This window comes from Entelurus aequoreus, linkage group LG13, assembly GCF_033978785.1.
Source record: "Entelurus aequoreus isolate RoL-2023_Sb linkage group LG13, RoL_Eaeq_v1.1, whole genome shotgun sequence".
Lineage (NCBI taxonomy): Eukaryota > Metazoa > Chordata > Actinopteri > Syngnathiformes > Syngnathidae > Entelurus > Entelurus aequoreus.
The window spans coordinates 1,720,340-1,745,339 of record NC_084743.1 but is presented as its reverse complement, the minus strand read 5'-3'; the positions used below and the strand labels follow the sequence as shown (position 1 = coordinate 1,745,339).

The window sequence follows — 25,000 nt, the reverse complement described above, 5'->3', positions numbered from 1 at the left end:
CCAGTCCATAGTGGATCTAACATAATAGTGAGAGTCCAGTCCATAGTGGATCTAACATAATAGTGTGAGAGTCCAGTCCATAGTGGATCTAACATAATAGTGTGAGAGTCCAGTCCATAGTGGATCTAACATAATAGTGTGAGAGTCCAGTCCATAGTGGATCTAACATAATAGTGTGAGAGTCCAGTCCATAGTGGATCTAACATAATAGTGAGAGTCCAGTCCATAGTGGATCTAACATAATAGTGTGAGAGTCCAGTCCATAGTGGATCTAACATAATAGTGAGAGTCCAGTCCATAGTGGATCTAACATAATAGTGAGAGTCCAGTCCATAGTGGATCTAAAATAATAGTGTGAGTCCAGTCCCTAGTGGATCTAACATAATAGTGAGAGTCCAGTCCATAGTGGATCTAACATAATAGTGTGAGAGTCCAGTCCATAGTGGATCTAACATAATAGTGAGAGTCCAGTCCATAGTGGATCTAACATAGTAGTGTGAGAGTCCAGTCCCTAGTGGATCTAACATAATAGTGAGAGAGTCCAGTCCATAGTGGATCTAACATAATAGTGTGAGAGTCCAGTCCATAGTGGATCTAACATAATAGTGTGAGAGTCCAGTCCATAGTGTACCTAACATAATAGTGAGAGTCCAGTCCATAGTGGATCTAACATAATAGTGAGAGTCCAGTCCATAGTGGATCTAACATAATAGTGTGAGAGTCCAGTCCATAGTGGATCTAACATAATAGTGTGAGAGTCCAGTCCATAGTGGATCTAACATAATAGTGTGAGAGTCCAGTCCATAGTGGATCTAACATAATAGTGAGAGTCCAGTCCATAGTGGATCTAACATAATAGTGTGAGAGTCCAGTCCATAGTGGATCTAACATAATAGTGAGAGTCCAGTCCATAGTGGATCTAACATAATAGTGAGAGTCCAGTCCATAGTGGATCTAAAATAATAGTGTGAGTCCAGTCCCTAGTGGATCTAACATAATAGTGAGAGTCCAGTCCATAGTGGATCTAACATAATAGTGTGAGAGTCCAGTCCATAGTGGATCTAACATAATAGTGTGAGAGTCCAGTCCATAGTGGATCTAACATAATAGTGAGAGTCCAGTCCATAGTGGATCTAACATAATAGCGTGAGAGTCCAGTCCATAGTGGATCTAACATAATAGTGAGAGTCCAGTCCATAGTGGATCTAACATAATAGTGAGAGTCCAGTCCATAGTGGATCTAAAATAATAGTGTGAGTCCAGTCCCTAGTGGATCTAACATAATAGTGAGAGTCCAGTCCATAGTGGATCTAACATAATAGTGTGAGAGTCCAGTCCATAGTGGATCTAACACAGCTGCGTTTTAAAAAGTCATAAATTATACTTTTTGAAACCGATACCGATAATTTTGAAACCGATACCGATAATTTCTGATGTTACATTTTAAAGCATGTATCCCTAACACCAAGTAATATTGCTTATATAACAATTAAAAAAAGCACACAAAAACAACAACATTGTTTTGTTTTTTAGATTTTGAATCCCCAAAGGAAGTTCCTGAGACAGGAGATGGTCATGGAGGCGGTAAGATGGTTACGTTCGATCCCGTAGCGAGCGAGCGCGGACTAACTCGTTGTCGTTGTCGTTCCCTGCAGAAGACGGTCGGCGGCAAGAAGGATCGCTCCCTCTTCCTCTTCAGCGACCTGATCATATGCACCACTCTCAAGAGGAAGTCTGGATCACTGAGACGCAGCTCCATGAGCCTGTGAGCATTCAGACACTCCACACCATGGGGGGGCCAGCCTTCTTGGACGTTAAACATACCAAAACCAATATAATATGTGCTAAACGTGGCTTTGTGTCATCAGTAACCAACCATATTCTACGTCATTTTGCCTGAAATGAAGCATTTTCCAGCAAAAACAAAAATGGCTACATGAAGTAAAAAAACAACAATACTATACTAGTATGGACCAAAACAATCAGTATGGTGGCCACTGATTGGCTCAGGCAGCATTACTAACACTAGCTACAATAGCTGTTAGCATGCTAACGTTAGCATGCTAACTGTTTTAGCCAATTTTACAGCCGAACACCTCAGAGTCATATACCTTGGTACGTGACACATACTGTTAGCACGATAACGTTAACATGTTAATATACTAACAACTTTTTTCAGCTAGTTTTACATGCGTATGCCTCATAGTCATATGACTTGGTACTCGACACATGCTAACTGTCAGCATGCTAGCGTTAGCATGCTAGCATACTAACGTTAGCATGCTAACTGTTTTAGCCAATTTTACAGCCAAACATCTCAGAGTCATATACCTTGGTACTTGACACATACTGTTAGCACGATAACGTTAACATGTTAATATACTAACAACTTTTTTCAGCTAGTTTTACATGCGTACGCTTCATAGTCATATGACTTGGTACTTGACACATGCTAACTGTTAGCATATTAACGTTAGCCTGCAAACTGTTTTAGCCAATTTTACAGCCGAGCACCTCAGAGTCATGCACCTTGGTACTTGACACATACTGTTAGCACGATAACGTTAACATGTTAATATACTAACAACTTTTTTCAGCTAGTTTTACATGCGTACGCCTCATAGTCATATGACTTGGTACTTGACACATGCTAACTGTTAGCATATTAACGTTAGCATGCAAACTGTTTTAGCCAATTTTACAGCCGAACACCTCAGAGTCATATGACTTGGTACTTGACACATGCTAACTGTTAGCATGCTAGCGTTAGCATGCTAGCATACTAACGTTAGCATGCTAACTCTTTTAGCCAATTTTACAGCCAAACATCTCAGAGTCATATACTGTAACTTGGTACTTGACACATACTGTTAGCACGATAACGTTAACATGTTAATATACTAACAACTTTTTTCAGCTAGTTTTACATGCGTACGCCTCATAGTCATATGACTTGGTACTTGACACAAGCTAACTGTTAGCATATTAACGTTAGCATGCTAACTGTTTTAGCCAATTTTACAGCCAAACACCTCAGAGTCATATACTGTAACTTGGTACTTGACACATACTGTTAGCACGATAACGTTAACATGTTAATATACTAACAACTTTTTTCAGCTAGTTTTACATGCGTATGCCTCATAGCCATATGACAATTGGTACTTGACACATGCTAACTGTTAGCATGCTAGCGTTAGCATGCTAGCATACTAACCTTAGCATGCTAACTGTTTTAGCCAATTTTACAGCCGAGCACCTCAGAGTCATATACCTTGGTACTTGACACATACTGTTAGCACGATAACGTTAACATGTTAATATACTAACAACTTTTTTCAGCTAGTTTTACATGCGTACGCCTCATAGTCATATGACTTGGTACTTGGCACATGCTAACTGTTAGCATGCTAGCGTTAGCATGCTAGCATACTAACGTTAGCATGCTAACTGTTTTAGCCAATTTTACAGCCGAACACCTCAGAGTCATATAACTTGGTACTTGACACATACTGTTAGCACGATAACGTTAACATGTTAATATACTAACATTAGCATGCTAACTTTTTTCAGCTAGTTTTACATGCGTACGCGTCGTAGTCATATGACTTGGTACTTGACACATGCTAACTGTTAGCATGCTAACGTTAACATGTTAGCATAGAAACGTAAGCATGCTAACTTTTTCAGCTAATTTTACATGTGTACGCTTCATATTCTTATGACTTGGTACTTGACACATTATAACTGTTAGCATGCTAACGTTAACATGTTAGCATAGAAACATTAGCATGCTAACTTTTTTAGCTAATTTTACATGCGTGCGCTTCATAGTCATACGACTTGGCACTTGACGCATTTGCACTGTTAGCATGCTATTGTTAGCATTTAAATTTGTTTGAACAGTTTAAACACTGTTTTTAAATATAGGAAACTAAAACTTACATCATGAATCAAATCAAATAAATTGCACATTGGATAGTTCATTAGGTGATTCTTTGGCCAACCACTAGATGGCACAGTTTGAGAATCACTTTATTTATTTAGGCGCTAACTTGAGTACTTCTCAGACAAACTGAACGGTCCACTTATGTGATTCTGAGAATTTGATAAGGGCTATTTTGCACACGCAAAAAACAAATACAAAAATAATCTACATTCGCAGTTAGTACTTGATGTCTGGTGTGTTTTGTCCGTCAGATACTCTGCTGCCAGTGTCATTGATACTTCAAGCAAGTACAAGTTCTTGTGGAAGCTTCCCCTGGAGGACGTGGAAGTGGTGAAGAGTAAGATTCCTTCTTGTCATCCCTAACATCCTCATGGTGCTGTACATAAATACATCCTTGTTATTAATAACCAGATTGTTTTATTATTGGTACAAAAAAGCGCAGAACAAATCAGTCGACCAACAACACCCTGCCGGAACTTAAAGGCCTACTGAAATAAGATTTTCCTATTCAAACGGGGATAGCAGATCCATTCTATGTGTCATACTTGATCATTTCGCGATATTGCCGTATTTTTGCTGAAAGGATTTAGTAGAGAACATCGACAATCATGGCCACCAGCAGCGAGAGCGATTCACGCCGAGAAAGCGACGACTACCCCATTAATTTGAGCGAGGATGAAAGATTCGTGGATGAGGAAAGTGAGAGTGAAGGACTAGAGGGCAGTGGAAGCCATTCAGATAGGGAAGATGCTGTGAGAGGCGGGGGTGACCTGATATTCAGCTGGGAATGACTACAACAGTAAATAAACACAAGACATATATATACTCTATTAGCCACAACACAACCAGGCTTATATTTAATATGCCACAAATTAACCCCGCATAACAAACACCTCCCCCCTCCCGTCCATACAACCCGCTAATACAAATCAAACACCCGCACGACACACTCAATCCCACAGCCCAAAGTACCGTTCACCTCCGCAAAGTTCATACAGCACATATATTTCCCCAACTTTACGTACGTTTGATTGATTGATTGAGACTTTTATTAGTAGGTTGCACAGTGAAGTACATATTCCGTACAATTGACCACTAAATGGTAACACCCGAATAAGTTTTTCAACTTGTTTAAGTCGGGGTCCACTTAAATTGATTCAAGATACAGATATATACTATCATATATACTATCATCATAATACAGTCATCACACAAGATAATCACATTGAATTATTTACATGATTTACAATCAGGGGTGTGGAGGGGGGGGAGGGGGTAGGATATGGACATCAAGTAGTGGACATAGAGAGAGAGAGAGAGAGAGAGAGAGAGAGAGAGAGAGATCAGAAGGCATAAGAAAAAGTATCTGCATTTGATTGTTTACATTTGATTATTAGCAATCCGGGGAGGGTGTTAGTTTAGGGTTGTAGCTGCCTGGAGGTGAACTTTTAGTGCGGTTTTGAAGGAGGATAGAGATGCCCTTTCTTTTATACCTGTTGGGAGCGCATTCCACATTGATGTGGCATAGAAAGAGAATGAGTTAAGACCTTTGTTAGTTCGGAATCTGGGTTTAACGTGGTTAGTGGAGCTCCCCCTGGTGTTGTGGTTATGGCGGTCATTTACGTTAAGGAAGTAGTTTGACATGTACTTCGGTATCAGGGAGGTGTAGCGGATTTTATAGACTAGGCTCAGTGCAAGTTGTTTAACTCTGTCCTCCACCTTGAGCCAGCCCACTTTAGAGAAGTGGGTAGGAGTGAGGTGGGATCTGGGGTGGAGGTCTAGAAGTAATCTGACTAGCTTGTTCTAAGATGTTTGGAGTTTAGATTTGAGGGTTTTGGAGGTGCTAGGGTACCAGGAGGTGCATGCGTAATCGAAAAAGGGTTGAACGAGAGTTCCCGCCAGAATCCTCAAGGTGCTTTTGTTGACCAGAGAGGAAATTCTGTAGAGAAATCTCGTTCGTTGGTTAACCTTTTTGATTACCTTGGTTGCCATTTTATCACAGGAAAGGTTAGCCTCTAGAATGGAACCTAGGTAGGTGACCTCATCTTTCCTGGTGATGACAATGTCACCTACTTTTATGGTGAAGTCATTGACTTTCTTAAGTTTGATGTGGGACCCAAACAGGATGGATTCTGTTTTACCCAAGTGTATGGATAGCAAAATTGTAAAATTTTGGTTGCGTAATGACCAAAATTCAATGGTCAAATCAACGTCAGAACCCAACATTGATTAAACTTTGTCAAAAAGCATGTTGTTTCAACGTTGTATTTGTGTTGTAGGATTTTGGTTGGGAAATGACCAAAATTCAATGGTCAGAACCCAACATTGAATAAACGTCGTCAGAAAGCACATTGTTTTAACGTTGAATTTGTGTTGTAGATTATTGGTTGGGAAATGACCTACATTCAATGGTCAAATCAACTTCACTACCCAATATTGATTTAACATCTTCAAAAAGCATGTTGTTTCAACGTTGTATTTGTGTTGTAGGATTTTGGTTGGGAAATGACCAAAATTCAATGGTCAGAACCCAACATTGAATAAACGTCGTCAGAAAGCACGTTGTTTTAACGTTGAATTTGTGTTGTAGAATATTGGTTGGGAAATGACCAACATTCAATTGTCAAATCAACTTCACAACCCAACATTGATTAAATGTCGTCAAAAAGCATGTTGTTTCAACGTTGTATTTGTGTCGTAGAATTTTGGTCGGGAAATGACCAACATTTAATGGTAAAATTAACGTCGGAACCCAACATTGATTTAACTTCGTCAAAAAGCATGTTGTTTCAACGTTGTGTTTGTGTCTTATAATTTTGGTTAGGAAATGACCAAATTTCAATGGTGAAATTAACGTCAGAACCCAACATTGATTAAACGTCGTCAAAAAGCATGTTGTTTCAACGTTGTATTTTTGTTTTAGAATATTGGTTGGGAAATTACCAAATTTCAATGATCAAATCAACGTCAGAACCCAACATTGATTAAACGTCGTCAAAAAGCATGTTGTTTCAACGTTGTTATTGTCTTCTCCTGACTTCCGGGACTTCTGTTCAGGTTCCACGCAGACAACAAACAAAGAGAACGTCCAGAAAACAATTAGTCGACTAGATGAGGACGTAAGCACCTTGGGGCAAATCAGCAAACTGTCTGAGACCCTCAGTTGTCCGCACCAGGTACACACACACACACACACACACACACACACACACACACACACACACACACACACACACACACACACGCACGCACGTTTACCTTGCTTATGTCAGCCCTTAGATGAGGTGCTGAAGGACCTGATGGCCTCGGTGCACAAGGAGCTGTCAGAGAAGCAGTCCTTGGCCTTCAACATGACCTTCCTGCCCACCAAGCTGGAGTTCACCGCCGTCTCGGCCGAGAGCAGTTTCGTCTTCGAGTTCTCGTCGCCGGACGCCCGCTCCAACTTCGAGCAGGCCTTCGAGGAAGCAAAGAAGAAACTGGGTGAGTGAGGCGGATCACGTCGCTTCCGGTCCGGTTTCCAGTCCCCATCTGATACTCGGGCAATAGATTATAGAAGTGATTCTGCAACGCTGGCTCCATCTAGTGGTACGCCAAAGAATCACTTGGTTAAAATATTGTTTTTTTTTCCTATATTCAAACACAGTGTTACTGTTCAAACTGCGTGTAATGTTACAGTGGGCGGAATTTTGAAATACACTTTTAATAAAACATCTGAATGTTTTTTAATCAAATGTGCCAAGGAAATACACAAGAGGACACAAGGACAGGAAATTAAATGAGCTCAAATATACCTACAAATATGTCAATTTTTACATGTAGCATTTTAGCGTCGATTAGCTGGCAGTCATTACTGACCAAAGATGTCTGATTATCACTCCACACAAGTCAATAACATCGTCTTTGTGCATTCACGCACAGTATAAAACGTTTGGTGGACAAAATGAGACAAAGACAGAGTGACATAAAACACGTCTTTCAGGAATGCGTTATGTTGATATGTGTCTGTGGTTTCTCTTTAATTTAATTTAATTATTCCTTATATTGGTATTTTTATTTATTTTTATTTTTATTTTTTACATGTTGAGGGGAAAAACGCCTTTGGTGCATTTTTTTTGCTATTCCTGTCAATTATACTGTATGTGTCTAAAACCCAGTAAACAAATGTTTAAAAAAAAAAAAAAAAAAAGGCAAATAACACTCTAACCACTAGGCCACTGAGTAGGTATATACCTACATATAATAATACTAGGATACTATATAACACCTACAAATATGTACATACAGCTAGCCGAAATAGCATTTTAGCGTCATAACTGACCAAAGATGTCTGATTATCACTCCCCGCAAGTCAATAACATCAACAAAGCTCATCTTTGTACAGTATAAAACGTTTGGTGGACAAAATGAGACAAAGACGGAGTGGCATAAAACACGTCTTTCAGGAATGCGTTATGTTTTATGTGTCTGTGGTTTCTCTTTTGTTTATTTTAATTATTTCTTAAACATGCACCTGGGGATAGGTTGATTGGCAACACTAAATTGGCCCTAGTGTGTGAATGTGAGTGTGAATGTTGTCTGTCTTATCTGTGTTGGCCCTGTGATGAGGTGGCGTCTTGTCACCCCGAAAGGGACAAGCGGTAGAAAATGGATGGATGGATAGCTTGCTGTCATTACTTACCAAAGATGTCTGATTATCACTCCACGCAAGTCAATAACATCAACAAAGCTCATCTTTGCACAGTATAAAACGTTTGGTGGACAAAATGAGACAAAGACGGAGTGGCATAAAACACGTCTTTCAGGAATGAGAATCTTGGGCCGTTATTTGCCTTTTTTTTTTTTTTTTTTTAAACATTTGCTTACTGGGTTTTAGACACATATAATTGACAGAAATAGCAAAAAATGCATCAAATGCTGTTTTTCCCCTCAACATGTAAAAAAATAAAAATAAAATAAATATAAATAAAAATAAATACAAAATAAATCTAAATAAATTTAAAATAAATACAAATAAATACAAATAAATTAAAAATAAATACAAATATAAATATTTTTATTCATTTTTATTTAAATCTAAATAAATTAAAAATAAATACAAATAAATTAAAAATAAATACAAATAAATTAAAAATAAATACAAATAAATAAAAATAAAAATATAAATATTTTTATTTATTTTTATTCATTTTTATTTTTTTTATTTTTTTAAATAAAAAAAAATTAAAATAAATTAAAATACTTATATTTGTATTTTTATATATTTGTATATATTTGTATTTATTTTTAATGTATTTTTATTTATTTTGTATCTATTTGTATTTATTTATTAATTTTTTTTTTTTTTACATGTTGAGGGGAAAAACAGCATTTGATGCATTTTTTTGCTATTCCTGTCAATTATGTGTCTAAAACCCAGTAAACAAATGTTAAAAAAAGAAAAAGGGCAAATAACGGCCCAAGATCCGATCCCATTAAAGTGAAGATGAGTACTAGTTTGTCATTCTGGGTTGCCATGTGTGTTCAGCCATGAACAAGGACCAATGGGACCCCGAGTTCCTGAAGGCCATACCCATCATGAAGACGCGCAGTGGAATGCAGGTGAGATCTACCACCTCGTCGTTTACACAATGTGGACGTCACCTTTGTACAATTCTTCCCCCCAGTTTTCCTGTGCCTCCCCGAGCCACACCTGCCCCGAAAGCGGCTGTGAGGTGTGGGTGTGCAACAGCGACGGCTACGTCGGACAGGTGAGAATGTCGGCGTGGAAGGATTGTGGTGTTTTGGAATAGCGACAGCTGTGATGTTTCCCCCTCAGGTGTGTCTCCTGAATATCAAAGATGAGCCCACAGTGGAGGCTTGCATCGCCGTGTGCTCGGCAAGGATCATCTGTATCGCTGCTGTGCCCGGACTGAAGGGGAGGTCAGTCAACACACACACACACACACACACACACACACCACACACACCACACACACACACACACACACACACACACAAGAGTTCCAGGTGAAAATGATTAACTAATTTTACAGTCATGGAAAATTAGGAAAACATGTCAAAAACAGTTAAGTTATCCTTGAAAATTGGAGCCTTGAATAGGTCGATAATTCATAACACACATTTATTTTGATTCATTATTTATTTGATATTCACTATAATTTACAACACACATGGTATCGCACATGACATCACACACAAGTAAACACCCTGCACGACTGCTTGTATCGCACACGGTATCACACACAAGTAAACACCCTGCAGGACAGCGTGTATCGCACATGATATCACACACAAGTAAACACGCTGCAGGACTGCTTCTATCGCACATGATATCACACATGGTATCGCACATGACATCACACACAAGTACACACCCTGCACGGCTGCTTGTATTGCACACGATGTCACACACAAGTAGACACTGTAGGACTGTCCGTATCGCACATGATATCACACGCAAGTAAACACACCAGGACTGCGTGTATCGCACATGATATCACACACAAGTAAACACGCTGCAGGACTGCTTGTATTGCACATGATATCACACACAAGTAAACACGCTGCAGGACTGCTTGTATCGCACATGATATCACACACAAGTAAACAGTCTGCACAACTGCTTGTATCGCACATGATATCACACACAAGTAAACCCTCTGCACAACTGCATGTATCGCACATGATATCACACACAAGTAAACACCCTGCACAACTGCTTGTATTGCACATGATATCACACACAAGTAAACACCCTGCAGGACAGCGTGTATCGCACATGATATCACACACAAGTAAACACGCTGCAGGACTGCTTCTATCGCACATGATATCACACATGGTATCGCACATGACATCACACACAAGTAAACACCCTGCACAACTGCTTGTATTGCACATCATATCACACACAAGTAAACACCCTGCAGGACAGCGTGTATCGCACATCATATCACACGGAAGTAAACACGCTGCAGGACAGCGTGTATCGCACATGATATCACACACAAGTAAACACCCTGCAGGACAGTGTGTATCGCACATGATATCACACACAAGTAAACACGCTGCAGGACCGCTTGTATCGCACATGACATCACACACAAGTAAACACACTGCACAACTGCTTGTACCGCACATTATATCACACACAAGTAAACACGCTGCAGGACTGCTTGTATCGCACATGACATCACACACAAGTAAACACGCTGCAGGACTGCTTGTATCGCACATGATATCACACACAAGTAAACACACTGCAGGACTGCGTGTATCGCACATGATATCACACACAAGTAAACACTCTACACAACTGCTTGTATCACACATGACATCACACACAAGTAAACACTGCAGGACTGCGTGTATTGCACATGATATCACACACAAGTAAACACCCTGCAGGACAGCGTGTATCGCACATGATATCACACACAAGTAAACACGCTGCAGGACTGCTTCTATCGCACATGATATCACACATGGTATCGCACATGACATCGCACACAAGTAAACACCCTGCACAACTGCTTGTATTGCACATCATATCACACGCAAGTAAACACGCTGCAGGACAGCGTGTATCGCACATGATATCACACACAAGTAAACACCCTGCAGGACAGTGTGTATCGCACATGATATCACACACAAGTAAACACGCTGCAGGACCGCTTGTATCGCACATGATATCTATCACACACAAGTAAACACGCTGCAGGACTGCTTGTATCGCACCTGCTATCACACACAAGAAAACACGCTGCAGGACTACTTGTATCGCACATGATATCACACACTTTACATGCAAGCACATATTCAGGTGTTATTTTTTGCCTATGTAAGACAGATATTCGATACCAATATGGGATGTGTAAATACCAATATGGGATGGGTAAATACCAATATGGGATGTGTAAATACCAATATGGGATGGGTAAATACCAATATGGGATGTGTAAATACCAATATGGGATGTGTAAATACCAATATGGGTTTGGTAAATACCAATATGGGATGGGTAAATACCAATATGGGATGGGTAAATACCAATATGGGCTGGGTAAATACCAATATGGGTTTGGTAAATACCAATATGGGTTTGGTAAATACCAATATGGGATGGGTAAATACCAATATGGGATGGGTAAATATCAATATGGGATGTGTAAATACCAATATGGGATGTGTAAATACCAATATGGGTTTGGTAAATACCAATATGGGATGGGTAAATACCAATATGGGATGGGTAAATACCAATATGGGATGTGTAAATACCAATATGGGTTTGGTAAATACCAATATGGGATGGGTAAATACCAATATGGGATGGGTAAATACCAATATGGGCTGTGTAAATACCAATATGGGTTTGGTAAATACCAATATGGGATGGGTAAATACCAATATGGGATGGGTAAATACTAATATGGGCTGTGTAAATACCAATATGGGTTTGGTAAATACCAATATGGGATGTGTAAATACCAATATGGGATGTGTAAATACCAATATGGGATGGGTAAATACCAATATGGGATGGATAAATACCAATATGGGATGTGTAAATACCAATATGGGTTTGGTAAATACCAATATGGGATGGGTAAATACCAATATGGGATGGGTAAATACCAATATGGGATGTGTAAATACCAATATGGGATGTGTAAATACCAATATGGGATGTGTAAATACTAATATGGGATGTGTAAATACCAATATGGGATGGGTAAATACCAATATGGGATGTGTAAATACCAATATGGGATGGGTAAATACCAATATGGGATGGGTAAACCAGTGTCTCTTGACTTCCCAGGGAGCGTGGACACGGGGCGGCCGCCGCTCCCACCACGCCTGACCACAACCAGCAGCAGCTGCACATTTCCATCTCTCGCTCCTCCCTGGAGATGACCGATCAACCCGCCGGTAATTTCCCCCACACCACCACGTCACCAGCGAAGACGCCATGTCGTTTTAACACCTTGCTGTTTTGAAGGTCCGGGGACGGAGCTTGTCCCGTTCGACAGCGACGACACGGACGACGAGGACTCGCCGAGCCCTTCATCCACCCTGCAGAGTCAAGCCAGTCACTCCACCATCTCCTCCAGCTACGGCAGTGAGTCACCTCCGTCACCTCAGTCTCACGACGACTTAGACGCTGGACGGGGTTGAGGTCGGGGTTCTCAGGTTTCTCGACACAATACTTAGTCAAGCCTGCCTTAATAGAGCAGTAACTACCTTCCCCCTAACAGGATTATCATAACTGTCCAATGGAAGGATGAATAATTGAAGTGTGAAGTGAATTATATTTATATAGCGCTTTTCTCTAGTGACTCAAAGCCCTTTTACATAGTGAAAGCCAATGTCTAAGTGGGTGGCACTGGGAGCAGGTGGGTAAAGTGTCTTGCCCAAGGACACAACGGCAGTGACTAGGATGGCGGAAGCGGGGATCGAACCCGGAACCCTCAATTTGCGGGCACGGCCACTCTACCATCCGAGCTATGCCGCCCCACTAGGTTACGTTAATAATTACTCGGGGCGTCCAAACTTTTTCTACCGAGGGCTGCTTCCGGAAAAATTTAAAAATTAAAGAAAAAAAAGATGTTATGCTTTTATTAGACCCCGAAAGGGACAAGCGGTAGAAAATGGATGGATAGTTATTAGCGGTTTGCGGAAAATTGTGTGTGTGTGTGTGTGGTACACAGAACATCAATTTCCACACTTCTATTATCCCCGGGTCCAATGGACCCGGACATCTTATATGCAGAGGTGGGTAAAGTAGCCAGAAACTGTACTCAAGTAAGAGTACTGTTACTTTAGAGATTTATTACTCAAGTAAAAGTAAGGAGTAGTCACCCAAATATTTACTAGAGTAAAAGTAAAAAGTATGTTGTGAAAAAACTACTCAAGTACTGAGTAACTGATGAGTAACCTGTTCGTTTAATGATGACGGCAACAAATAATGCACAAAAACATAAAAATAGCAATGAGCAAATTCAGAGCCAGGAATATCTCTTAAGCAACTAAAACAATAATATATATTAAATAATAATACATTAACATTAAAAAAATGAAGGCAAATTGAGCCACAATAACTTAACAGCACCATAGGCTCAGTAGGCAGATATTACGAAGGAAAATAACAAGTTAGCCTTTACGCAAACCTAAACCGATAGGTATGAGCTGCACCTGGGAACACACTGATTGGTGTTTCTATGCATGCATGCGTGTGTGTGTGTGTGTGTGTGTGTGTGTGTGTGTGTGTGTGTGTGTGTGTGTGTGTGTGTGTGTGTGTGTGTGGTACACAGAACATCAATTTCTACACCTCTATTAGCCCCGGGTCCAGTGGACCCGGGCATCTTATATGCAGAGGTGGGTAGAGTAGCCAGAAACTGTACTCAAATATACAAATATACGCCGCGCACCAAATCAAATCCCATCTGAATTCTAAACAAAATAAACATATTTATTCTGTGTCATTTTGCAATGCAACTTTGAGTGACAGTGACAACAAGCGGCCCTAACGGTGTTCGTCAACACCGTTCAATTGAACACCGTTCAATTATTGTAACGTCTATCGAGATGCTTCGAGGACAGGAATCATATCGATCACTTTATTGAGCGAAACTGTTTATATTCGGACATAACCACACCAAAAACATGAGTAAAACACTTCTATCTCGAAAAACTAGTCATTTTCTGCCGTACAAACCAGGCCAAAACCAACTGTCACCAACACGCATAGCACTAAACCACTGGTGCGTTTATGTCCACACAAAAAGTCGGACAACTCAAACACCACACAAAGTTACACTATGACTCCTCAGTCATACATGTGCTTATTTTACTGTAATTTATTATTAATGTTAATTTATTTATATTAGTCATGGAATGCTGTTACACACACTATGTTGAAGTATTACTATTATTATTATTATTATTTATCTTACGGTATACATCAAAAATAATATTGAGCAAAATTTAATTGAAATATTGTCGATGTGGCCCTCCAGCAGTGCTCGGGTTGCTCATGCGGCCCCCGGTAAGAATTAATTGCCCACCCCTGGCCTACGGTGACAGCCAAAATATCTACTAACGTTACTTACCGCCATGTGCTTCCTCAAATTTGACGTTGAGTTCATGTAAGCTTAAGCTTGCTGCCGCTGAAACTTTATGTGCAGTTAATCACGTGACTGCATGTGATTGGTGAAACGCAGGCATGCATAGATCCTACTTTGGAGGTCTGTCCGACAAACCAAAACAAACAAAGCGTGCATTAACAGATCGGTAAAACTCAGTAGCGAGCTGAATGTAGATAAATAGAGCGGAGTAAAAGTAGAGTTTCTTCTCTATAAATATACTCAAGTAAAAGTAAAAGTATGTTGCATTAAAACTACTCTTAGAAGTACAATTTATCCCAAAAGTTACTCGAGTAGATGTAACGGAGTAAATGTAGCGCGTTACTACCCACCTCTGCTTATATGTACTAGAAACGTATGGTGTGTGGTCATTAAATATGTAATCTGATATGTGTTCTTCACAGAAAATGAGCCAAAGTCAGTGAGTCTCAGTTTGAAAAAATGTATTAATTGTATCATTTTTCTTTTAATAAAAAATGGGTCCCACAGACCCGAACACCACACAAAAAGAACAACATCCAACAATTATTGGTATCGACGTTGCATCCTTTACTCTTTACATCAGGGGTCCCCAAACTTTTTGACTTGGGGGGGCCGCATTGGGTTAAAAAAATTTGGCCGGGGGCCAGGCTGTATATATATATATATATATATATATATATATATATATATATATATATATATATATATATATATATATATTTTTTTTTTTAAATTATTATTATTATTTATTTATTTTTTATTTATTTATATATATACATATATATATATATATATATATATATATATATATATATATATATATATATATATATATATATATATATATATATATATATTTATTATTTTTATTTTTTTATATATATACATATATATATATATATATATTTATATATATACATATATATATATATATATATATATATATATATATATATATATATATATATATATATATATATATATATATATATATATATATATATATATCAAAATACATAAATAAATGTAAAAAAAAAAAAAAAAAATTATATATATATATATATATATATATATATACATACAGTATATACATATATACATTGTCTTTATAATCCGTTTTGTCATTTAACATCAATTAATATTGATGTTCATCAACATTTAACATTGTCACGTTATCGATAGGAAAATTCATTTTTAGACAATATGATTTGCCTGAGCGACTAGGAGACACCAAGAGTAACAAGCGGTAGAAAATGGATTAGAAAGGAAAGATTTAAAAAAAAAAAAAATTTTTATTTATTTTTTAATTTTATTTTATTTTTTTAAACTTGGGACTTCCTGTGGGCCGGATTTTGGATGCTGAGGGGCATCTTGGGACTCCCGCGGGCCGTAGTTTGGGGACCCCTGCTTTACATTGTATCTCTATTTTTTAAATAATTTTTGCAATAAATGGGCCCCGGGACGCATGTTGAATAGTGATATCTGTGCTGAAGCACACATGGATCACTGTCCCTGTCCCTGATTTCCTTCTTCATCTCCCCCCCCCCCCCGAAGACGAAGAGGCTCCGTGCTCCAAGGACTTGGTCGCCGAGACCACCAGCAGCGAGGAGGAGCAGGAGTTGTCGGTGGCCAGCTCATACTCCGCCCCGGGGACGTTGACGGTCGAAGGAGGAGGAGGCAGAGCCCACGCGGAAAGCCCGATGGACGGCCGCGCCATGCGCCGCTCCTCCAGGGGCTCCTTCACCCGAGCCAGCCTGGAAGACCTGCTCAGCATCGACCCCGAGGCCTACCAGAGCTCCGTGTGGCTCGGCACCGAAGACGGATGGTGTGTGTGTGTGTGTGTGTGATACTCTTAACAAAATGTTCCGACTGCGTGGCATGATACTCTCCAATCCTTCTTCCCGGTCCAGTATCCACGTGTACCAGTCCTCAGACAATATTCGCAACCGCAAGAACAGCATGAAGATGCAGCACGCCGCCTCCATCTTGTGTATACTGTAAGTGTTCCGCCACATGCAAATATCTTTGTGTACATCATGTGGTTGTTTACCCCTTCTTGCAGGTACTTGGACAACAAAGTCTTTGTGTCGCTCGCCAACGGTGAAGTGATCGTCTACCAGAGAGAAGCAGGTAAACTCGCACTGTGCATGGAAATGACACATCCACCCACACTGCAAAAAATCAGTGTTCAAAGCCAACAACAAAAAATGCAGAAATTAGGGGTATTTTATTTGAACTAACAAATAAAATACCCCTAATTTTTGTATTTTTTGCAAAAAAAAAGTTTGTATTTTTTGCAAAAAGTAAGTGTTTAAAAACAAGGACAAAAATACAAAAATCAGGGGTATTTTATTTGAACTAACAAATAAAATACCCCTAAATACAAAAATTTGGGGTATTTTATTTGTTAGTTCAAATAAAATACCCCTAATTTTTGTATTTTTATTAATTTTTTTCTTGTTTTTGAACGCTGACTTTTTGCAGTGTAGAAATTACACATCCACCCACACTTGTTTTCTTGTTCAAAAACAAGAAAGAAAAAAAAAATTAGGGGTATTTTATTTGAACTAACAAATAAAATACCCCTCATTTTTGTATTTTTTGCAAAACATTTTTTTTTATTTTTTGCAAAAAGTCAGTGTTTAAAAACAAGAAGAAAAAAATACAAAAATTTGGGGTATTTTATTGTTTTGTCTTTTTTTGTTCTTGTTTTTAAACACCAACTTTTTGTATTTGTTTTTCTTATTTTTGATTTTTTTTAAACAAAAATTAGGGGTATTTTATTTGTTAGTTCAAATAAAATACCCCTATTTTTTGTATATTTTTTCTTGTTTTTGAATTTTTGTAATTTTTTTTCTTGTTTTTGAACACTGACTTTTTGCAGTGTGGAAATGACACATCCACCCACACTGTGTGGGTGGATGTGTTCAAAAACAAGAAAAAAATTTACAAAAATTAGGGGTATTTTATTTGAACTAACAAAAATGTTTGTATTGTTTTTCTTGTTTTTGAACACTGACTTTTTTACACATCCACCCATACTGCAAAAAGTCAGTGTTCAAAAACAAGAAAAAAAAATACAAAAATTAGCGGTATTTTATTCAAACTAACAAATAAAATACCCCTAATTTTTGTTTAGTTTTTTCTTGTTTTTGAAAAAAAAATAATACAAAAATTAGGGGTATTTTATTTGTTAGTTCAAATAAAATACCCCTATTTTTTTATTTTTTTTATTGTGTTTGAATTATTTTTTTTTTTACAAAAATTAGGGGTATTTTATTTGTTAGTTCAAATTAAATACCACCTTTTTTTTTTTTTTTTTTTCTTGTTTTTGTGCACTGACTTTTTGCAGTGTGGAAAATTACACATCCACCCACACTGCAAAAAGTCAGTGTTCAAAAACAAGAACAAAAAATACAACAAAAAAGGGGTATTTTATTTGAACTAACAAATAAAATACCCCTAAAAAAAAATATTTTTCAAAACATTTTCAAAAACAAGAAAAAAAATTACAAAAATTAGGGGTATTTTACTTGAACTAACAAATAAAATACCCCTAATTTTTGTATTTTTTTTCTTGTTTTTGAACACTGACTTTTTGCACTGTGGAAATTACACATCCACCCACACTGCAAAAAGTCAGGGCAAGGAAAAACTCAACAATGAGTCAATGGGATGACAATGAGAAACCTTGGAGAGGACTGCAGATGTGGGTAACTATTTTAAAAAAAGGGTTTCAAGTGTACAGGAGTCCTGTATTGTTAAATCAATGAAATAGAATAAAACAATAAAAGACCACTCGCCCATTTAAAAGCCGGATAATAAAAGTTGGTTTTAAAACGAGACTTCACTCGCAATTTCTCGATACCAAAATGAGTTAAAATCATTTAAAAGGAGGAGAGTAATTTGACAAGCAACACAAGACTTTGTGCTCCTTCTAAGTCTCCATTTCTTGTCTGCAGGCAGCTTCTGGGACCCCCAGTCGTCCCAGACCTTAATTTTGGGCACGCCCAGCAGCCCCGTCACCAAGATGGTTCCCGTGGGAGGGAAGCTGTGGTGTGGCTCCCTCAACCGAGTCCTCATCATCAACGCTACCAAGCTGGTGCAGGAGGTAAATGCTGCTCCGTCCCTCCCGGAATTTGCAATGTCGTGTAGTTTATAAACGCCCTGTACGTAACATGTATTCATTCAGGCCAAGACAAGTAAGAACATATTTCCATTTGCAATTCTAACCCAGCAAAGAGGCAGCGTTTACATGTTAGAGATGTTGAAGCGTGATGATAATCTCATATCCTTTCTCCAACAAAAATGCACATTTTGTATAAACCTCAAAAGTCCTATTTTGGTACTTGACGCATGCTAACTGTTGACATGCTAGCTTGTTGAGCTCATATATTTTGTTACCTGATGGTATCTGGCTAGCATGCTAACTGTTAGCATTTCAGTTAGGCTTTGGCTTTTCAGCATTTAAACATTACTTTTTAATATTTTTTTTAAATTTTCATGGCCTTTTTTTTTAATCAAATAAAACCGTTTTTTTTGGCAAACAGCTTTCAAAATGGAACATTTGATGTGAAGTAATTAAAGCCTTAAATAGGTCAATAATTCATGACAACATTGATTTTATTTAATTATTATTTTTTAGCAAAGAGAGTTAATTTTTTTAATTTTTTTTACTACACACACTCACTGTAAGTCTCTAAATCAGGTGTGTCCAAATGGTATACTATTTTGTTACTTGATGCTATCTGGCGAGCGTGCTAACTGTTAGCATTTCAGTTCGGCTTTGACTTTTCAGCATTCAAATATAAATCCACTTTATTTATATAGCACTATTAAGAAACACTGTTTCCAGAGTGTTGCATGTAAGAATAATAATAAGTAATCCGATTAAACGTATTTAAAGTTATAGATACAATAAAATTTAAAAAAAAAATAAAATAAAATAATGAAAAAGATGAGAATTAAATACACCAAAATAAGTACAATTTAAAAAATAATAATAATAAAAATAATGAAAAAGATGAGAATTAAATACACCAAAATAAGTAAAAACAAATCAATAAAAACGTATTTAAAGTTATAGATACAATAAAAAAATAAAATAAAATAATGAAAAAGATGAAAATTAAATACACCAAAATAAGTACAATTAAAAATAAAAAAAATAATGAAAAAGATGAGAATTAAATACACCAAAATAAGTAAAAACAAATCAATAAAAATGTATTTAAAGTTATAGATACAATAAAAAAATCAAATAAAATAATGAAAAAGATGACAATTAAATACACCAAAATAAGTACAATTTAAAAAAATAATAATAATAAAAATAATGAAAAAGATGACAATTAAATACACCAAAATAAGTAAAAACAAATCAATAAAAACGTATTTAAAGTTATAGATACAATAAAAAAATAAAATAAAATAATGAAAAAGATGACAATTAAATACACCAAAATAAGTACAATTTCAAAAAAAATAATAATAAAAATAATGAAAAAGATGAGAATTAAATACACCAAAATAAGTAAAAACAAATCAATAAAAACTTATTTAAAGTTATAGATACAATAAATAAATAATAAAATAATGAAAAAGATGAGAATTAAATACACCAAAATAAGTATAATTTAAAAAATAATAATAATAAAAATAATTAAAAAGATGAGAATTAAATACACCAAAATAAGTAAAAACAAATCAATAAAAACGTATTTAAAGTTATAGATACAATAAAAAAATAAAAAATAAAAAATAATGAAAAATATGAGAATTAAATACACCAAAATAAGTATAATTAAAAAAAAACAAAAAAACAATAATTAAAAAGATGAGAATTAAATACACCAAAATAAGTACAATTTAAAAATAATAATAATAATAAAAATAATGAAAAAGATGAGAATTAAATACACCAAAATAAGTAAAAACAAATCAATAAAAACGTATTTAAAGTTATAGATACAATAAAAAAAACCTAATAAAATAAAATAATGAAAAAGATGAGAATTAAATACACCAAAATAAGTATAATTTAAATAAAAAAAATAATAAAAATAATTAAAAAGATGAGAATTAAATACACCAAAATAAGTCAAAACAAATCAATAAAATAGAATAAACAATAAAAGACACAGTGGACGTGACTCAAGCCGATTTAAAAACTAGAAAATAAAAGTTGGTTTTGAGATTAAACTTTAAAAATGAACTTGCAATTTCTACTGAAATGGCAATTTCTAGTTACTAACATTACAGTAGCTATAATGAATGTAAACAGTACAGTACTGAGTATGTGCTTTTACTGCCATCTACTGTCTACTTTTAAGTCTGTGCGGGGTAAAACCAGTACAACGTCAATGCAGTATTTCTTTTCCCCTTTTTTGTTGAAATCCTGTGTTTTATGAGGTGAGCTTCACAGGAAACACTGAAAACATTACTAACAAATTCATAAAATCACAAGTTTGTGCAAGGCTTTAAAAAAAAAAAAAAAAAAAGTCTCAAATCATTGCAACTTTCTGAAAAAGATGCTGCCAATTCAGGCAATGACCATAAAAGTGGATGTGGAGAAGACTTGATTGCAGATGTCCTCCCTGTCCCAGCACTGCTTGCAGGTGGGGGCGGACAGCAGCCGCTGCGTGACGTGCATGGTGGCGTACGGGCAGGGGGTGTGGTTGGCCCTGCAGGGCAGCGCCCATGTCAGGCTGTACCACGCCCAGACGCGGGAGAGCCTGATGGAGGTGGACGTGGCGCCTGCCGTCCACAAAATGCTGGCGGGTAAGACGCCGTCTGAGGTCCGTCTCATCGGGCGCCGCCCTTCACCTCCGTCCTGCTCCTCCTCCTCACGCAGGTGCAGACGCCATCATCAGGCAGCACAAGGCGGCCTGCCTGAGAATCACAGCGCTGCTGGCCTGCAAAGACCTCCTGTGGATCGGAACCAGTGCAGGTAAAGCTCGGCGTTTCATCCCTGGCTAATGTTGATGTTCCACTTGAAATCCTACGTCCAGATCTGGGCTGGACGGTAAAAGATATCAATATGTATCGCCATGGATGAAACTTCACATTTAATATTATTTCATGTCAAAAACACAAAATAGGCAATATTCTCCCCCCCAAAAAGTGTTAAAAACTGTTAAAAAAAACTGTAAGGAAGTGTAACAAAGAGTTAAAAACTGTTAGGAACAGTTAGAAAGTGTTAAAAACTGTTAAAAACTAAAAAAAAAAACTGTAAGGAAGTGTTAAAAGCTGTTAGGAACAGTTACGAAGTGTTAAAACTGTTAGGAAGTGTTAGAAAAACTGTAAGGAAGTGTAACAAAGTGTTAAAAAGTGTTAGGAACAGTTAGGAAGTGTTACAAAGTGTTAAAATCTGTTAGGAACTGTTAGAAACAGGAAGTGTTACAAACTGTTAGGAAGTGTTAAAAAAACTGTAAGGAAGTGTTAAAAGCTGTTAGGAACAGTTACGAAGTGTTAAAAACTGTTAGGAACTGTTAAAAACTGTTAGGAACTGTTAAAAAAAAACTGTTAAAAAAAAACTGTTAAAAAAAAACTGTAAGGAAGTGCAACAAAGTGTTAAAAAACTGTTAGGAACAGTTAGGAAGTGTTACAAAGTGTTAAAATCTGTTAGGAACTGTTAGAAACGGAAGTGTTAAGAAGTGTTACAAACTGTTAAAAACTGTTAGGAACTGTTAGGAACTGTTTAAAAAAAACTGTAAGGAAGTGTTAAAAGCTGTTAGGAACAGTTATGAAGTGTTAAAAACTGTTAGGAACTGTTAAAAACTGTTAGGAACTGTTAAAAAAAACTGTAAGGAAGTGTAACAAAGTGTTAAAAAACTGTTAGGAACAGTTAGGAAGTGTTACAAAGTGTTAAAATCTGTTAGGAACTGTTAGAAACGGAAGTGTTAAGAAGTGTTACAAACTGTTAAAAACTGTTAGGAACTGTTTAAAAAAAACTGTAAGGAAGTGTTAAAAGCTGTTAGGAACAGTTAGGAAGTGTTAAAAACTGTTAGGAAGTGTTAAAAAATAACTAAGGAAGTGTAACAAAGTGTTAAAAACTGTTAGGAACAGTTAGGAAGTTTACAAAGTGTTAAAATCTGTTAGGAACTGTTAGAAACAGGAAGTGTTAAGATGTGTTACAAACTGTTAGGAAGTGTTAAAAACTGTTAGGAACTGTTAAAAAAACGGAAAGGATGTGTAACAAAGTGTTAAAAACTGTTAGGAAAAGTTAGAAAGTGTTACAAACTGTTAAAAACTGTTAAAAAACTAAGGAAGTCTAACGAAGTGTTAAAAACTGTTACGAACTGTTAAAAAAACTGTAAGGAAGTGTTAAAAGCTGTTAGGAACAGTTACAAAGTGTTAAAAACTGTTAGGAACTGTTAAAAAAACTGTAAGGAAGTGTAACAAAGTGTTAAAAACAGTTAGGAACAGTTAGGAAGTGTTAAAAACTGTTAGGAACTGTTAAAAAAAAAACCTGGCTCAGAGGAGCAGTGTGATGTAGCACTATGCCAGAAAAGTAGTTCCTCTGCGTTAGCTCCACCAATGTCGTTATTGTTAAATATGAAGGTCACGACAGAAATGTTGTTTTTTGTTTTTTTTAGAGCGCTCTCTTGGCGTAATAGATCAAGCCCTAATACCTGCATTGTTAGCCGCCTCTTACTAACAGTTGTTTACTATTTAGAAGGCGCACAAAAGGGAAAGACCTGAAAGTATGTTCCCCCCCAGGTGTGGTCCTCACCCTGGCCATACCAGCAGTCACGTCTGGGACGGCAGCTTGTGCGCTGAAAAGCTCCCCGCTTCCCATGGGCTCCGCACACGGACACACGGGCCACGTTCGATTCCTGACCTCTATCGAGCTGCCGGAAGGTTCCGGAATGACGTTCCCGCCTCCGGTGTCGGACTCCACAGGTACAGTTTTGTTACCTAATGACCACAAGCTGGACGAAAAAAAATGGGATAGGTTACGACCTCTAAAGGTTTAGCCTGGCAAGTTACCTGGTTACTACTTTCCCCCGAGCTTTTCTTCCTGGCACTCACGCACAACAGTGACCTGGAGAACAACAGATAAGATTCAGAATCCAGTCTCATAATATTTGACTTGGTGTAAAAATGAAAATAAAAGCTTAAAGTCGGTTAGAGATCCCAAAAGCTCCTCTTGGCTGCCGACGTACGACTTTGACTCAAAGTGGTGGCCGCAAAAATGCTTACTGAGTGTTACGAAATGTTAAAAACTGTTAGGAACTGTTACAAAGTGTTAGGAAGTATTACAAACTGTTACAAACGGTTAGGAACTGTTAGGAAGTATTAAGGAGTGTTACCAAGTGGTAAAAAGTGTTAGGAACTGTTAAAAAAACTGTAAGGAAGTCTAACCAAGTGTTAAAAACTGTTACGAACTGTTAAAATAAACTGATAGGAAGTGTTAGGAACTGTTAGAAACAAAAGCAGCCAGGAAGTGTTAAGAAATCTTAGGAACTGTTAGAAGCAGGAAGTGTTAAGAGGTGTTACGAACTGTTAGGAAGTGTTACAAAGTGTTAGAAACAGGAAGTGTTAAGAGGTGTTACGAACTGTTAGCAAGTGTTAATAAGTGTTAGAAACAGGAAGTGTTAAGAGGTGTTACGAACTGTTAGGAAGTGTTACAAAGTGTTAGAAACAGGAAGTGTTAAGAGGTGTTACAAAGTGTTACAAAGTGTTAGAAACAGGAAGTGTTAAGAGGTGTTACGAACTGTTAGGAAGTGTTACAAAGTGTTAGAAACAGGAAGTGTTAAGAGGTGTTACAAAGTGTTACAAAGTGTTAGAAACAGGAAGTGTTAAGAGGTGTTACGAACTGTTAGGAAGTGTTACAAAGTGTTAGAAACAGGAAGTGTTAAGAGGTGTTACAAACTGTTAGGAAGTGTTACAAAGTGTTAGAAACAGGAAGTGTTAA

At 37.2% G+C, this 25,000-nt stretch overlaps 1 protein-coding gene across 2 annotated transcripts in view; it reads left to right on the top strand.

The window, feature by feature from the left end:
• Positions 1-25,000, top strand: part of LOC133663051 (rho guanine nucleotide exchange factor 17-like) — a 139,111-nt gene that overhangs the window by 111,141 nt on the left and 2,970 nt on the right. The window contains exons 7-23 of one of the 2 annotated variants that reach the window (XM_062067234.1): positions 1,534-1,584; positions 1,656-1,765; positions 4,201-4,286; positions 7,007-7,125; positions 7,222-7,429; positions 9,474-9,547; positions 9,613-9,696; positions 9,765-9,868; positions 12,777-12,886; positions 12,957-13,076; positions 16,636-16,906; positions 16,992-17,078; positions 17,144-17,211; positions 19,044-19,192; positions 21,687-21,861; positions 21,935-22,030; positions 23,803-23,985. In XM_062067234.1, coding sequence (XP_061923218.1) covers positions 1,534-1,584; positions 1,656-1,765; positions 4,201-4,286; positions 7,007-7,125; positions 7,222-7,429; positions 9,474-9,547; positions 9,613-9,696; positions 9,765-9,868; positions 12,777-12,886; positions 12,957-13,076; positions 16,636-16,906; positions 16,992-17,078; positions 17,144-17,211; positions 19,044-19,192; positions 21,687-21,861; positions 21,935-22,030; positions 23,803-23,985 — 2,095 coding nt within the window. Of the gene's footprint in view, positions 1-1,533; positions 1,585-1,655; positions 1,766-4,200; positions 4,287-7,006; positions 7,126-7,221; positions 7,430-9,473; positions 9,548-9,612; positions 9,697-9,764; positions 9,869-12,776; positions 12,887-12,956; positions 13,077-16,635; positions 16,907-16,991; positions 17,079-17,143; positions 17,212-19,043; positions 19,193-21,686; positions 21,862-21,934; positions 22,031-23,758; positions 23,986-25,000 lie in introns of those variants that run through there. The other variant, XM_062067235.1, reaches the window with a different exon arrangement.